At 40.5% G+C, this 15,370-nt stretch overlaps 2 protein-coding genes across 2 annotated transcripts in view; one reads left to right on the top strand and one right to left on the bottom strand.

Moving 5' to 3' along the window:
• The window catches only part of LOC108261599 (NACHT, LRR and PYD domains-containing protein 3), a 619,868-nt gene that overhangs the window by 487,132 nt on the left and 117,366 nt on the right, over positions 1 to 15,370 (top strand). The gene's annotated exons all lie outside the window — the stretch shown is intronic.
• On the bottom strand, positions 12,761 to 14,483 carry LOC128630403 (E3 ubiquitin-protein ligase UBR2-like). The gene is made up of 3 exons (XM_053678938.1): positions 14,245 to 14,483; positions 14,059 to 14,152; positions 12,761 to 13,151 (listed from the first exon to the last, which is right to left on the bottom strand). The coding sequence occupies exons 1-3, from the start codon at positions 14,372 to 14,374 to the stop codon at positions 12,974 to 12,976; spliced, it is 402 nt and encodes a 133-aa protein (XP_053534913.1). The 5' UTR covers positions 14,375 to 14,483; the 3' UTR covers positions 12,761 to 12,973.

The raw sequence follows: 15,370 nt of genomic DNA, 5'->3' as shown, positions 1-15,370 counted from the left end.
CACACACACACACACACATGCGCTCGTACAGTCAAGGGCGGGCAAGTAGACACAACATCCACACACACTCTCTCTTATACACACACATGAATAACTTTAAGAATATTTTATAGTAATAGAGAAAATCTCTATAAAAAAAACAGAATAGTAGGATATGCAGGACAGTAGAACTGTAATGATATTAAGAAGTTGGAAGTACAGTAAACCGCTTTTCAAGTAGTATAAATATATATAAAATAAGAAATATAGTGCAAATATGAAAATAAATTATAAACTAGAAATACAGGAAAATGTAAACTTACTCATGACTCAAATGGTGAGGGTTCTTGGCTCATAAGGAAGGCCTTAATTTTATGAAAGAACCATGAGGAGCCATTTATAAGGGTGGCTGAGTCAAGCTGCCCCCCGCGAGATAACAGTAAGACCAAGGTCACTCTAGATTGTTTAGTCTTGTCCACTTTCTATTTTACGGGTTATTCAAATTCTCTGGTTTCGATTCTCTGGGTAATTCAAAACTCTGGTTTCTGATTCTCTGAGTAACTAAAAACTCTGGGTTTTTATTTTCTGGGTTATTAGAAATGCCTGGGTTCTGATTTATATGTGTAAATTGAAACCCCTGGTTTTGATTCTATGTGTAAGTGAAATAGCCCTTTTCTGGAACATAAGAGTAAGGTAAATGAGCTCTTTTTTAACCCTATTGGTAGTGAGATCATAGTCTTCTTGAAACATATGGGTTATTTAGTGTGTAAATACAGTATAAATACTGGAGCTTAAGCTCAGGGTATTGGGATCACTTCTGAGAATTCTCATTGGTGTGGATCTTGTATGGTGGAACGGAACAATAAAACTGGACCCTTGCTTCTTCTCACTCACGGCTGGTGTATTTTTTTCTATCTCCAACTGGGCTCAGAGGTAGATGTGAGTGTTGGCTTCTATGTTGAATTTTAAGTGTTTTTTGATAATAGGCTAAATTTGAGCCAACAGAGGGGAGAGGTAATAAATACACTTATAAATGTGATTACTTGATGGCCGTAGACAAAACTCTATAAATGTGAAATGTTTTGTTGAAGTTCAGATGAATCTCTGATGTACAGAATCTTCAACAGAGTTCTGCAGAAAGATTTTGAATGCCTGTCATTCACCAGAACAAATTTGCAGTTGAACAGTCTGTCTAAAAGAAAAAATCTAAACACACAATATAAAATTCCTGCAGTGTGAATAAAGCCTTTGTGTTGCTTTTAGCAAACATGTCTAGTACTCTCGGTTCAATGTACACAATTTACCCCATTTAAATGCATTTTGGAAATTGTTCCACATGGCCTTAAAGTGTGAATATTCACTGTACGCCAAATAAGTAATCAAAGAATGGAACTGAATTTTTTCTTCTCTAATGGACCATTAATCACAATTATAAAAGATGATGCATCTGGTACAAAGTATCAGGGTCCCCCCCCTAACTTTTTTTCCACAATAGTTGCATAACTTTTGCTACACCATTTCCATTGTGTGTCTGTGTGTGTGTGTGTGTGTGTGTGTGTGTGTGTGTGTGTGTGTGTGTGTGCTACAAATCACTTTGAGGTAAAAATATTTTAAGGCAGCCAGTTTCACCTTCCTACAACAACTGGTGACTGGTCTGAGGTGAAGCTTCTTGTCATGTTACTGTGGTCATGGATCACATTGTGGGGATCTCTGTAATGTACCCGTTTTTGTAATTATCCTTACTTGCCTTTGCGCTTTTGTGCTTCTGCATCTTCTGTTGGTGCTTTATTCTGCTTTTTAGGGCCCGAGCACCGCTGCTGTGAAGCCCTATTGGATCTGCTCTGTTTACTATTGTGGCAGAGCATCAAAGGTGCAGCGCTTCCGGTGTCCACCAGAGGGCGCATGCACCGGAGGTGCAGGGCCCTATTGATTTTCTGGTGTTTATTATTTATTTCATGCATTCTTGTCGTTTTTAAGGGCCTAAACATGGCTGAAAACTTCCAAAACTCGGTAGACGCGCCAGCACCAGTGAAAATGTAACTTACATTGGGCATGGGCATGGTCGAGGAGCTCCTTAGCACCCCTGAAGGCAGGCAATGGTCGGGATGAAGTTGCTCCGATGTGCACATCATTTACCATATATATATATATATATATATATATATAGATAGATAGATAGATAGATAGATAGATTATATATATATATAGATAGATAGATAGATAAAATATCTATCTATATATATATATATATATATATATATATATATATATATATATAGATATAGATATAGATATATAGATATAGATATGGGGTAATAAAGTGTAACATATAGATAATTCACAATAATTTAATATAAAATATCAGTTACATTCAGCTTCGGACACAAGTTCCAGGTACTGATCGAGAAGGAGTGGATCAGCTTCGGTGCGTATGAGCAGTGAGGGCGTGGTTGTTTGTGGGCGTGTGAACGCATGTATATTTAACCCCATCTTTCTCTCTCTGTGTGTTTCTCAGCGTGTCGGCCTTGGAGATGAGAATCACGCCAACTCGGAACGATCCCCTCTCTTTGTGCAGTTCATTGACTGTGTGTGGCAGATGATGAGACAGGTCAGCTACTGATGCTTTACATCACAACACTGTTGAATTCTCCAGTCTGATTGGTCAGAAGGCGTTGGAGACATTTCTGTAACAGCAAGATTCTGATTCCAGCTGCAAGGGAAATTACAGCTGTATAGTGATGTGCTCGTTCTCGTTTCTATAGCAACAGCTCATTGACAGGGTCTAGTATGGCGTACGCAATATATAGTCTAAGCTTAATCGTAAACATATTATAAACATGTTACTTAAAGAAAAAGACGTATGATCATTGTGATCTAGTTAAGATTTATAAGTTATCTATTTATGGAAGTTTTATGGAAGTAGTCTCCAGTGTCACGGCAGAGAGGACATTGCACTTTCCAGTTTCTCAGTAACATTGCAAGTCTTATTAATTTCAAGAGTTAGGATGGAAAAAGAGAGGTTTGTGAGGGAACTATTGTTTTATTTTAATGTTATAAAGTAAGAGATCATAAAGAGAACTAACTCTCTTTTCCAGGACATTCCAAATTGTTCTTTGGCTATGCCCCATGTTTGTGCTCAATGGCTCAGATAGGTTTTTCCTCTTTTCGCAGCTTCAAAATGGCTTGCTTTTCTCCCATAGACAGCTCTCTGGTCTTCATGTCGGTTTATTCTTTTTAACAACAAATGCTGTCTCCACAGGTGAAACCCAGGGCTCAAACCAAGAGAAGACATTCAGAGCTATTCATTCTTTAAAGTCCATTTAACAAGGTACACCTGGCCAGCAAGGAAAACCATCAGTCACTCGTTCCAGTATTTTTGAACAGTTAATGAATAGGGTGGCTTCAAAAAAGCTGCCATATTTTAATCTGTGTAACACGTCTAGATGTAAATATGAGGAAATGAAAGCTGAAATTCTGATCTATCGTCTCATATTCGTCTTTTATCTCAAACCCAAATGTCTTCAGTATACAGCAAAAGCAATAGAATTGGCCTTGATGTTCCAATACTTTTGTAAGAAATAAATATAATTTCTGTACTGAACAAAAGACTGATTATCTGTTCAGGCACTATTGTGCAGATCCACATTTAAGCATCTTACTATACACTGTTAAACCCAGTGTTTGTGTTCTTTCTTTCAGTTTCCTTCTGCTTCTGAGTTCAAAGAGCTTTTTCTCATCCCCATCCTGGATCGCCCCTACAGCTGCCTGTTTGGTACATTCCTCTACAGCAGTGAGCAGGAGAGAATGGAAAAGGTACGCTCCACATTTCTCCACTAATGGGGGGAGGCTTTCCAGCCTGTTTGATTTTTCTGAATGGAAATAAATTTGTCTAAGTGTATTATGACTTGTCTCTGTGTCTCTCTCTCTCTCTCTCTCTCTCTCTCTCTCTCTCTCCTCTTTTGTTTTTAGGAAGTACAGGGTAGAACGGTCACTGTGGTCCTACATTAACAGTCAGCCGGAGGACTTCACTAACCCCTTCTATGTGGACTGTAAAAACCAGGTGCTGTATCCACTGGCCAGTCTCACACATCTGGAGCTCTGGGTGGGTTATTATGTGCGCTGGAACCCACGCATGAGACCTAAGGTGCTTATACTGCAAACCACACTCTATGAGATTATGGGGAAATGCTCAAAAATAGTGCTTCCAATATATACCAAAATACCCAGTTACTTGTATAACTCAACAGTGTCACTTCAGACACATGATGAATGTCACTTTTTATTACTAGATGTTTCTGGGTTTTAACACCAAGTTTGCTTTAAAAAAACAAAACCATTTCTATCAGCACAAAGCTAAAAAAAACACAAAAGCTGGAATAATGGGTCGGTAAGCATAAAAAGTGCCGTACACAGTGGAACTGGACACACGAGGATCTCTGACACTGTTGACTCTTCAGTGGTTCCATTTTCAGTTCTAGTTTGTAGGTACAGGTTTCAGTCTTCAACAACATTGTAGTTTTCTTTTTAAAATGCACTCCTTGGTTGTGCTCACTGCATTACAAACTCAAGTCCAACATTGAGATTTTTTTTAAAAAATGTGTTGAAATGGAGTTTTCTTGAGATTCCCCTATATTCCTGTATATTTCATGATTGGCTGGTTAGAAAACTACATGAACGTACAGGTGTTCCTAATAAAGTGGACGGTGAGTGAACATGACGTGGCTGAAACGATTTCCAAAACACTTCAGGAGCAGCTAGCGATAAAGATTAAGGTTACACCGGCTTGATGATTGATCTTTTAATAATGATACATAAATAAATAGAAAGCGAATGTAATGATTTAGAAAATCTGTGTCCCAAAACGAAACTGATGTTTGTGTGCTTTGTTGATTCTTATGTAGATGCCGCTCCATCAGAATTTGAGAGTGTTACTGTTTTTGCGTGAAGAACGTGGAGGAGCTCCAGAGAGAGGCCACGTCATCCTGCTTCATCTCCTCATCCTCAGAGCATACTTCTCCCTCCTCACATAGTGGTACACCACTTCACACTGCCATCTAAATACACACATGCACGCACACACACACATACATTTAAGAGCACACACTGTCTTTACTCAATGAATACACTCTCAGGCACAAGTAGGGAGTGGAGGAGTATGAAGCGGGCACACACACACACACACACACACACACACACACACATTCCTGTTTGCAATTTTTTTAACTATAGAGAAGTAACCTAGTGTCACATTTTATAAATCCTTAATAATTAAAAATGGATCTTGGAATGATAGTCAGCATGTCTGCAGCATGAATTCACAGTATTTACGATCTAGTATTTGACCTGTAAATATGTAAAAAAGAGAAGTATTAATATATTTGTCCTTACACGTCATGTTCATCTTTCCCTGTGGCCTCATTTGCTCCTCTGTGCCAACTCCCTTTCATCTTTTAACATTTCAATACAGTTTTTAGTTACTTGAAGGTTTTTGTTTGTTTTTCCCCCCAAAGTGAATCATCCATCTATTTTTGTATTTTATTAGTTACTTTCCATTTTATGTCCGCTCTGTCATCACACTGAAGCGTGATAGTTATGTCAGTATTATTCATTTCTCACAGACCTGCCTTTCACCTTGCTAATATATGGAAGCACTGAATAAACGGTCAATTTGTCATGTTTTTGTATGAAGGTGTTAATGTTGAGTTGTACGGCCTTTCCTGAAGCAGGAAGCAGCACCCTTCAAGCTAAAGCTATTACATTAATTTCTTCTAATCTCTATACTTTAAAATTATTTACCTTACATTATACAAATATAACTGACACTACTTTAGATAAAACAATCGTAACGTTGCGCTGTCGCTAAATTTGATCTGTTTTTACAAACATCCGTGACTAGCTTGTAGCCCATAGCCCGCTAGCATCACCTACCGCTAGCCTTGTTTACGTTCCTTATTTCTCATTTACCGCTGTTTTGTTTAAAAAACAAATATGTCTGCTGTCTCTCCGGTTTTGAGTGCAGATGAGGACTCGCTTGAGCTTCACATGGTGCGGCTGGAACTGGAGGATTTGGAGAAGCAGATCCGCGGCCTACTCGACAAGCAGGCCCAGCTGCTGGAGCGACAAACTGCGCTGGAAACATCTTGTGCCTCTGCCCGCATATCCAAGGTAAGCACACAGCGTGCTATTTCCACTCACAGGCCCTCTACGCCGTGTGTTTCTCTGTGCAGGGACCGTGCACCTAGGACTTTCCCAGCCGTGGTCGCCAACACACCTCGGGCCTTGGGTGAACCAGCGGCGGAAGGCGCGGGCTGGACCTCAGGTGAGGAGCTCGCCACCTCCGGTGTTCGAGATTCCGACCAGACCTAACGCTGTGATTGTCGGGGACTCCATTGTGCGGAACGTCCGTGTAGCCTCGTCTAAAGGTAAGGTGCACACACACTGTTTTTCTGGTGCTCGTGTCCTTGATGTCGCTGCGCAGGTATCCGGAATCCTGAAGAAGGACGAGTGCATTGGAGCGGTTGTGCTGCACGCGGGGACGAACGACACCAGGTGCAGCAGACGGAGGTTCTGAAGAGGCACTTCTCCAGCCTGATCGAGACGGTACGAGGCAGATCACCCACCGCAAAGATCATCGTCTCTGGACCTCTTCCCACATACAGACGTGGAGCAGGAAAGTTCACTAGACTTTTAGCTTTAAATGTTTGGTTAGTCTCTTGGTGTAATGAGCAGAATCTGGTGTTTGTCAATAACTGGAATCTGTTCTGGGAGCGTCCTAGGTTGTTTCGTCCTGATGGCCTGCACCCCAGCAGCCTCAGAGCGGAACTGCTGTCTGACAACATCTCCAAGGTGCTACACTCCAAGTGACTGTCTACCGTAAGCACATCTTCCAACAATAACGACATTCAATGTAATCAATGTTCAATTAAAAATCCGGGCCCGGTAATACATACTATAGAGACTGTGTCTGTTCCCCGAGCTATATAAATATATAGAAAATCTCGGAAAATCTGTCTTCGTAACCTAATTAACCTAAAATTAAATCATACTGAATGCACATCCAGCACCTTTAATCTGAAGCTAGGACTATTAAACATTAGATCTCTTGCGTCTAAGGCTCTTATTGTTAACAAAATCATTACTGATCAGGAATGTAATTTAATGTGTTTAACGGAAATTCGGATTAAACCAAACGAGTACATAGCATTAAATGACGCCAGTCCTCCTGGATACAGTTATGTACATCAGCCTCGTTCAACTGGTAGAGGAGGAGGTGTTGGTCTCATCCATAGTAAAAACCTAAGCATAAATTTAATTCTTTTGAAATTCTTTATACCAGTATAAAGTTTTTTTTTGTGGCTACATAAGTAAATTCCTCTATTATTTACAGGCCCCCAGGGCCATATACTGAATTTCTTAGTGAATTTGCAGACTTTGTCTCAAACCTGGTTGTGTCTGTAGATAAAGCATTAATCGTCAGAGACTTTAATATTCACTTTGATAACCCAGAAGACCCCCTGAGAACAGCGGTTGTGTCCATCTTAGATTCAGTAGGGATTAATCAGAACACAATCGGGCCTACTCATAATGGTGGTCACACTCTTGACCTCATACTAACATACGGACTATGTATAGAAAATATTATCATTTTTCCGCAGTCTGAAGTTGTCTCAGACCATTATCTTATCTCGTTCATAATACGTATTGATCATAATATTTCCACCTCTTCTCGCTACCGCGTAAAACGTACTTTCACATCAGCTACTGCACCGAGCTTCATCAATAACCTTGCACAGACATCAGTTAGATTTGGATCACCGCCAGATCCGATAGAACTCAATCAGGCAACTGAAAGCTTGGAGACAACACTCCGCTACATGCTAGATAGAGTGGCTCCACTCAAAAGAAAAATAATTAGAGAGAAAAAATTAGCACCCTGGTATAACGATCAAACGCGAACCTTAAAACAGACCACTCGACAATTAGAACGTAAACGGCGTCAAACCAAACTGGTGATATTTCAAACAGCATGGAAGGAGAGCCTACTGAAATATAGGAAATCTCTTGGCGATGCTAGAAAAATCTATTTCTCCACCTTAATAAAAGACAACAAAAACAATTCTAGATTCCTTTTCAACACAGTAGCAAAATTAACTAGGAATAAAACCACTACAGAGAGAAACAATTACATAGCAGTGAAGATTTCATGACATTTTTCATTGATAAGGCTGAAAATATTAGACGTGAAATACAGGCCATTAAACTAAAACCAGACAGTACTGTAACAAACCCATTACATGACAATGTAGCAATATCAGATCAATGTTTAGAGTGTTTTGCTCCGCTTAGAGAGACCAAACTCGCTACATTAATCTCTTCAGCCAATTCATCAACTTGCATACTAGATCCCGTACCTACATGTTTCTTTAAACAGATTTGTCCAGGAGTAATTGAACCACTTTTAAATATGATCAATTCTTCCCTAAGCACTGGCTATGTACCTAAATCACTTAAATTAGCAGTTATTAAACCCTTGATTAAAAAACCTGATCTTGACCCGTCTCAATTGTCCAGCTATAGACCAATATCAAATCTCCCCTTCATCTCTAAGATTTTAGAAAATGTAGACAGCAGCTATGCTCGTACTTGGATAGGAATAACATTCATGAAATGTATCAGTCACGATTTAGACCTCATCATAGCACAGAGACAGTGTTAGTTAAATTAGGAAATGACCTTCTACTGACCTCTGATCAGGGTTGTGTCTCGCTGCTTGTGTTACTCGACCTTAGTGCAGCTTTTGATACTATAGATCACACTATTCTCCTTGATAGATTAGAAAATGTTGGTATTAAGGGAACAGTCCTCTCCTGCCTCAGGTCTTATCTGACCGATCGTTATCAGTTCGTAGATGTAAATGGCGATTTCTCCATGCGTACTGAGGTTACTTTTGGAGTTCCACAGGGTTCTGTTTTAGGCCCACTGCTCTTTACTTTATATAAGCTACCCTTAGGACAAATTATTCGTAAACATGGAATTAGCTTCCACTGTTATGCTGATGATACACAGTTGTATGTTTCAGCGAAGCCAGAGGACAGACAGAAGCTTAGTAAAGTTGAGGATTGTGTAAAGGACATTAGACGATGGATGTTAACTAACTTCCTTTTACTTAATTCTGATAAAACAAATACTTTTATTAGGCCCACGTCTAGAAGTAAGCTTTCTGATCACATGGTTACTCTGGATGGTGTTTCTGTTTCATCATGTGCAGCAGTTAAAGACCTTGGAGTGATTATTGACTCCAGCCTATCATTTGATGCTCATGTAGATAATATTACTAGGATAGCCTTCTTTCATCTCAGAAATATTTCTAAAATAAGAAACATATTGTCACTACATGATGCGGAAATACTAGTTCATGCATTCGTCACCTCTAGATTAGATTACTGTAATGCCTTACTGTCTGGATGTTCCAGTAGGAATATAAATAAGCTCCAGTTAGTCCAGAATGCAGCTGCTAGAGTCCTAACTAGAACTACAAGATACGACCATATCACACCGATATTATCAATACTGCATTGGCTCCCAGTAAAATCTCACATTAACTATAAAATACTTTTATTAACCTATAAAGCACTAAACGGTCTTGCGCCACAATATCTAAGCGACCTTTTGGTTTTATATGATCCGCCACGCCTACTTAGATCAAAAGATGCAGGCTATCTGACGGTACCTCGAATAGTGAAGGCTACAGCAGGGGGAAGAGCTTTCTCTTATAGAGCCGCACAGTTATGGAACACTTTCTATTAGTGTTCGGGACTCAGACACAGTCTCAGTGTTTAAGTCTAGGCTTAAAACGTATTTGTTTACTCAAGCCTACCCTGACTAGATTCTGTTCTACTACTTCGCAGTCATAATAATCTTTTTTCTCCCTCTCTCCTTTCGCCGAGCCCCACATGAATTTATGGAGATACTAGAGATCCAGATCCTTTCTGCCTCTGGATGGAGCTCAAATCTTCTCTAATTCCAGACTGCTGGGACTACGGCTGCTCCTAACGCCATACAGACTTCATATAAATCCATAATGAAATTTTTCACAAGATCTGTTGTTACCCAGATGTAAGTAGAATATGCTCTAACCTGGCACAGAGGTGAGGATGATCTGGACCAGGTGAGCAACAATGACCAAGTGGAAGAGATGCAGGTGTGCAGTATCTGCACTAAGCCCTGAGGAGTCTAAGCAGTGCAATGCTGAATAGGACAGCACCAGACTCCCCCGACATACAAACACAACACATGATTCAGAGACTACAGCCAAAGAAACCACAGACAACTACCTGTTAGATAGACAGGTTTAGATTCTGGACAACAATGTTACTCTAATCTGATGCTAATATACATTTAATAGTGCCTAAAGTATCATTTAACAAGCTTTTCAGCTCACCACTAAGTGGAACATGTCCACATCCAGAATGCAGGGGGAACTTTCCATCTGGGGAGCAAGAACAAGTGCTGCACGGAGCACGCGCACAGCACACACGAGAGTTAAAGAACTAAAAAACTACAAGTGAGAGCAAAATAAATAAATAATGAAATAAATATACCTGCCAACAGTCGCATGAAGTGATTTTGCACAGAGGAGTGAGAGGAGACAGTCCAGCATGCAGAGCCAAACCGAGCCAGGGAACTCAAATAGTCTCCTAAACAAGGGCACGTTTCATGACACTTCTATTTTTTATTATTTAGGATACAAAATATGGATAAATATCACAGGATATAGAAGGAATTAGAACTGAGGAAGGATAACATAATACCTGCAGATATTTGTGATTCAGAATATTTAGTAATGCTACCAAAATGAACCCGAACATAACTGAGCAATCTTCTAGATATCTTTAGAGTGCGAATGATGCTCAGAAGCTTGAGTAATGATTTGACAGATGCAGTCTATTTTCATTTATATATACACACAGTTATATATATATATATATATATATATATATATATATATATATATATATATATATATATATATATATATATATATATATATATATATATAAAATGCTTTTATATTTAGAATTACAAGTGAAAAGCAAATCAAATCAATCATCGGAAGAATTTATTCTAGTGTACAATTAACTACTACATCCTGCAAGCAAGCAGTGCTTAGTGGAGTATTTTAACAGCACTAACAATACCTCTGATACAGAATTTATTACATGTTCACACATCCCTCGAAAGAAGAATTCATTCTGGCATGATAAGTGTCACGTACCGTGGGGAATACAGAAGCAGAAGCGGGCGGCAGGTTCAGGCAGAATAATCCAGAGGGGTGAACACAGTCCATAGTCAAGAAGCAAGCGAGGGTCAGGCATCATGCAAACAAAACAAACGGGGCAAGACAGAAATCGTGGTCGGGGACGTATGCAAAGGCCAAAGTCACTTATCGAATAAACACAGTAGAATACTGTGTTGCTTCTCGGGAAACCGAGTCCTGGCTGGGCTGAGATATGACAATAAGTTTGGTTGTCATACCTGTCTACAGGGTAAACTTTCAAACAAAGGCTTCTCCTCATCTACCAATAATCTCTCTGTACAAAATACAAGCACAGAAAAACAACAAATGCATATCATAATGTTCTTTACCAAAAAGTAAAACATTTTTACTAACTATTAACACAGGTCAGTGAATATTGTAAATCTTATACATGAATTCTTAGTCTGTAAGAAATGGGTGCAGACTGACCTATAGACTGGATGGTGTAAGAACAGCTGCCCCGGCACATGATAGGCACACAGGGGTCCTGCTCATTAGGGTGCACCTTAAGGCCAACTTTATAAGTGGCGGTCCCAAATGTCATCAGCATCTCCCTTATGGAGCTTGAATAAGGCGTGCTATCAAAACACATCACAGGTCAGTGTTAAAGACACGCTCAGATACGCAGTTGTGAAATGAAACCGTGGGTATGCTTACTCTGGTGTGTGGTCCAGCCTGAAACTCTCAGGAGGAGGAGAGTCCTCCACAGTCTCTGTCTCACCAGCATCTAAAAGACAAACACCACAATATGACTGCATGTGCACGCATACACACACAAATAAGGAGCACACACACTATATATGATGAGACTCACTTGATGGCTTGGCTCTCTTATGAGCAGAGTGCAAGGCTCTGATCTGCTTGTATACGTTGTATTCAGCCAATGAGCCAGACCTGGCTGCTCACTATTGCTGTAACTACAAACATGCATGCATTTTACTATTTAACCAGAGAAAATGTCAAACTCAATGGGACAACTGGCAAATTTACTGTAATAAACTGAGTCAGTGTGACTAAATATCTTGCAACAGCAGTGGATTAGCCATCTTACATAAGCAGAAATTCTATACTCTGATCTCAACATGGCAAGACATGCAATTCATCTACAGATATCAAGTCCCATCCATCCATCTTCAACCGCTTACTCCTTTTCAGGGTCATGGGGAAGCTGGAGCCTATCAAAGGGAGCATCGAGCACAAGGCGGGGTACACCCTGGACAGGGTGCCAGTCCATCGCAGGGCACACAATCACACACATATTCACACACCCATTCATACACTACGGACACTTTAGACACGCCAGTCAGCCTACCATGCATGCCTTTGGACTGGGGGAGATACCAGGGTACCGGGTAAACCGGGGTATCTGAAGGAAACCCCCACAGCACGGGGAGAACATGAAAACTCCACACACACAGAGCCGCGGGAATCGAACCCCGACCCTGGCGGTGTGAGGCGAACGTGCTAAACACTAAGCCAATTCCCTTGCTATAAAATATATAAATAAATAAGAGGAATAATGGAATGGGGTATGCACTGTTACAGTGTCATTCTGTACCCTTCCATGGCATTTCATAGGCAAGTTTGCATTGGTTACAGAGCCACTACAACTAATTCGCCAATGCAATGGTTAAAATATTAAGCGGTCCGGATTCAGAGCAACTCCACTTAGAATAATCACAAGCACAAGTTTGTATGTGAGTACCTGCAGGTGGTCTCAGTGAGGGGCAGGAGAGGAATGACGGTGTTACTGCGACACTTACAGAGTGGACACAGGTACTCCCCATTCTCTACATCGTAACTGGTTTGCTCATGCAGCCACTGCGCATCCTGACTCTGGAGTGTCTCAAAGTATCTGTAAGAGAAAATAACTCGAAGATTAAGAGACCATTATCTGACAACCTGTCAAATTTCCATGAGCTTTATATGTACCATGCAATCACAGAAATGACCGAACTGGTCAGATCTATTAAGCAGTGACAAGCAAACGGATCCACTGAGCTGTTAAGCTTGACATGGATGTAGGATTCACGTGGGAACACCATATACTGCTTGTAAAGCTATCCGAGGTAACATTCTTCAGGAGTGTAAACTGTTGGACAGCGCTCCCCTCCATTGAAGAACGGGAACATATGAAAAGTATTTTTGATTGGGAAGCGCACAACACATAGCAGAATCTGACGTCCTCAACAACCGAGCATTGCTGATTACCAAGCGTAACAAGTTCCATCACTTTAGCTTTTGATACTCACTGCACTTACTCCTAAGGTCAGATCCGGTTAACGTTCTTTGCTTCCCCATGAGGCACAATAAGTTTACAGACTTTGAAAGTAACACTGGCTTGATCTAAGACAGTGAAAAATAGTCAAGTGCACATAGCAAGCTTTGTTTCATGCTTTGTGTTGATGATCAGCTCACTGTATTGGGTCAAAAAAAAAAAAAAATCTGCAGATCGCATATTTAAGCCAAACACATCCAATTTGGATCTACATCTTATCGATCACCACACATCCATGAAGACTTTCCTGTACATCACAGATTAGGTTTTTGACTTTTCAGTCACAAAACATTCCGACTGATTGATTAATATTAGCTAATTTTTTTTGTAATTGCTCATATAAAGGTCATATTTTCTAGACAAACTATTTACTGTTAGCTGCTGATCTATTGCCTATATCCACAAACATTTGAAAGCAGCAAAACTTTTTATTTGGGATTAAGTAGAAGGCTGTCTAGAAGTAACATTTTGCCCAACTCCTCACCTCTGCCAGCAGTGAGAGTGCATGATGTGGCCACAGCTGCCGGTACGGGTACCAAAGGACAGGTCAGGGTGCATGAAGAGGGGATCACAGCTCTCTGTAACACACATGTATCCTTCAGAAATAAGCACACTGGCTACTCAAACCTATCCAATTACTTGACTTGCACACTGTAAACCATAACCTTACCTGGATTGTGAGGGGGTCTTTTGCGGTTCTTGGACATGACTGTAGAGCCTTGGACAAAGGCAGCGAGCACCATGGCGGTGCCATCAGGTAGGATCTCCTGCACCTCGTGACACAGGATACACATCTCCATCTGCCTCCTCTCTCCTCCTCTGGCACGCCAACGACGAGGTCCCACACACACCAGAGCACCGTCACATGAACTGGGGCTGTACCAAGCAGAGACGGATGGTTGCAAGTACACTATAACCTTAATTTTATGTTAAGGTCCCTCTGAATTTGTTAAAATAATCAATGTTGAATAAATGGGTTCATCTTTTTTTAATCACAAGGAAATTGCTAAAAATGGCCTAGGATCCTCTCTACTCATTTCCCCAACAGAAAATGCTCTAAATGAATATGCAAGATAAAGAGTTAAAGGATGGGAATTTACTTATGTTATGAGAAGACCACCATTATATGCAAGAACTTTTAGGACAAAGAACAGACAACTGCTCAGCAAAGTCAAGGAAGTGTTGATGCATGCATTTACTGACATAAATGTACTGCCTGGATATTGAGAATACAATACAAGTTGACTTATTAAGAACACTGCGTCACTACGAGCATGCTTAGGTACCCATGCTCTGCTGATGTAGAGGCTGAGGCGTCCAGATCCTCTGAATCCTGCGTGAGCAGCTCTATGTACTTATTGATAAAATGACTCTGGCTCTGTAATGTTTGAGCCATGGTCTTTTTCCAGCACAGTTCAGCTTTCCTTTTTCTCTATGCTTTGTCTTTGTCCCACACAGTCTGACACACACACACACACACACACACACACACACACACACACACACACACACACACACACACACACACACACACACACACACACACACACACACACACACACACACACACACACACACACACACACAGATTTAAGCTCTTCAGCACTTTAAAGGGTAATGGTTAATATGTCAGTGGAATAGAAAGTTGCTCAAAGTCTGACCTCCTTGTGACAGTGCCCTGTTCCTTCACAGGGAGGTGCAGCAGCTGTGCACTCACGCATCGTTTTAATGCTAACCACCATCTGTGTAGAAAAAGACACATAATTTAGGAAAATACTTTTACAAGAAAACGATAC

This window comes from Ictalurus punctatus, unplaced genomic scaffold (genome assembly GCF_001660625.3).
Source record: "Ictalurus punctatus breed USDA103 unplaced genomic scaffold, Coco_2.0 Super-Scaffold_100056, whole genome shotgun sequence".
Taxonomy (NCBI): Eukaryota; Metazoa; Chordata; class Actinopteri; order Siluriformes; family Ictaluridae; genus Ictalurus; species Ictalurus punctatus.
The sequence above is the reverse complement of the archived record's forward strand: the minus strand, read 5'-3'. Positions and strand labels throughout refer to the sequence as shown.

Bases quoted from the DNA above. Each gene is read 5' to 3' on its own strand.
- LOC128630403 (XM_053678938.1), bottom strand. From the start codon at position 14,374: ATGGAGATGTGTATCCTGTGTCACGAGGTGCAGGAGATCCTACCTGAT. The intron at 14,153-14,244 runs GTAAGGTTATGG...TGTGTGTTACAG, and splicing joins AAGACCCCCTCACAATCCAG to AGAGCTGTGATCCCCTCTTC. The intron at 13,152-14,058 runs GTGAGGAGTTGG...TTTCTCTTACAG, and splicing joins CACTCTCACTGCTGGCAGAG to ATACTTTGAGACACTCCAGA.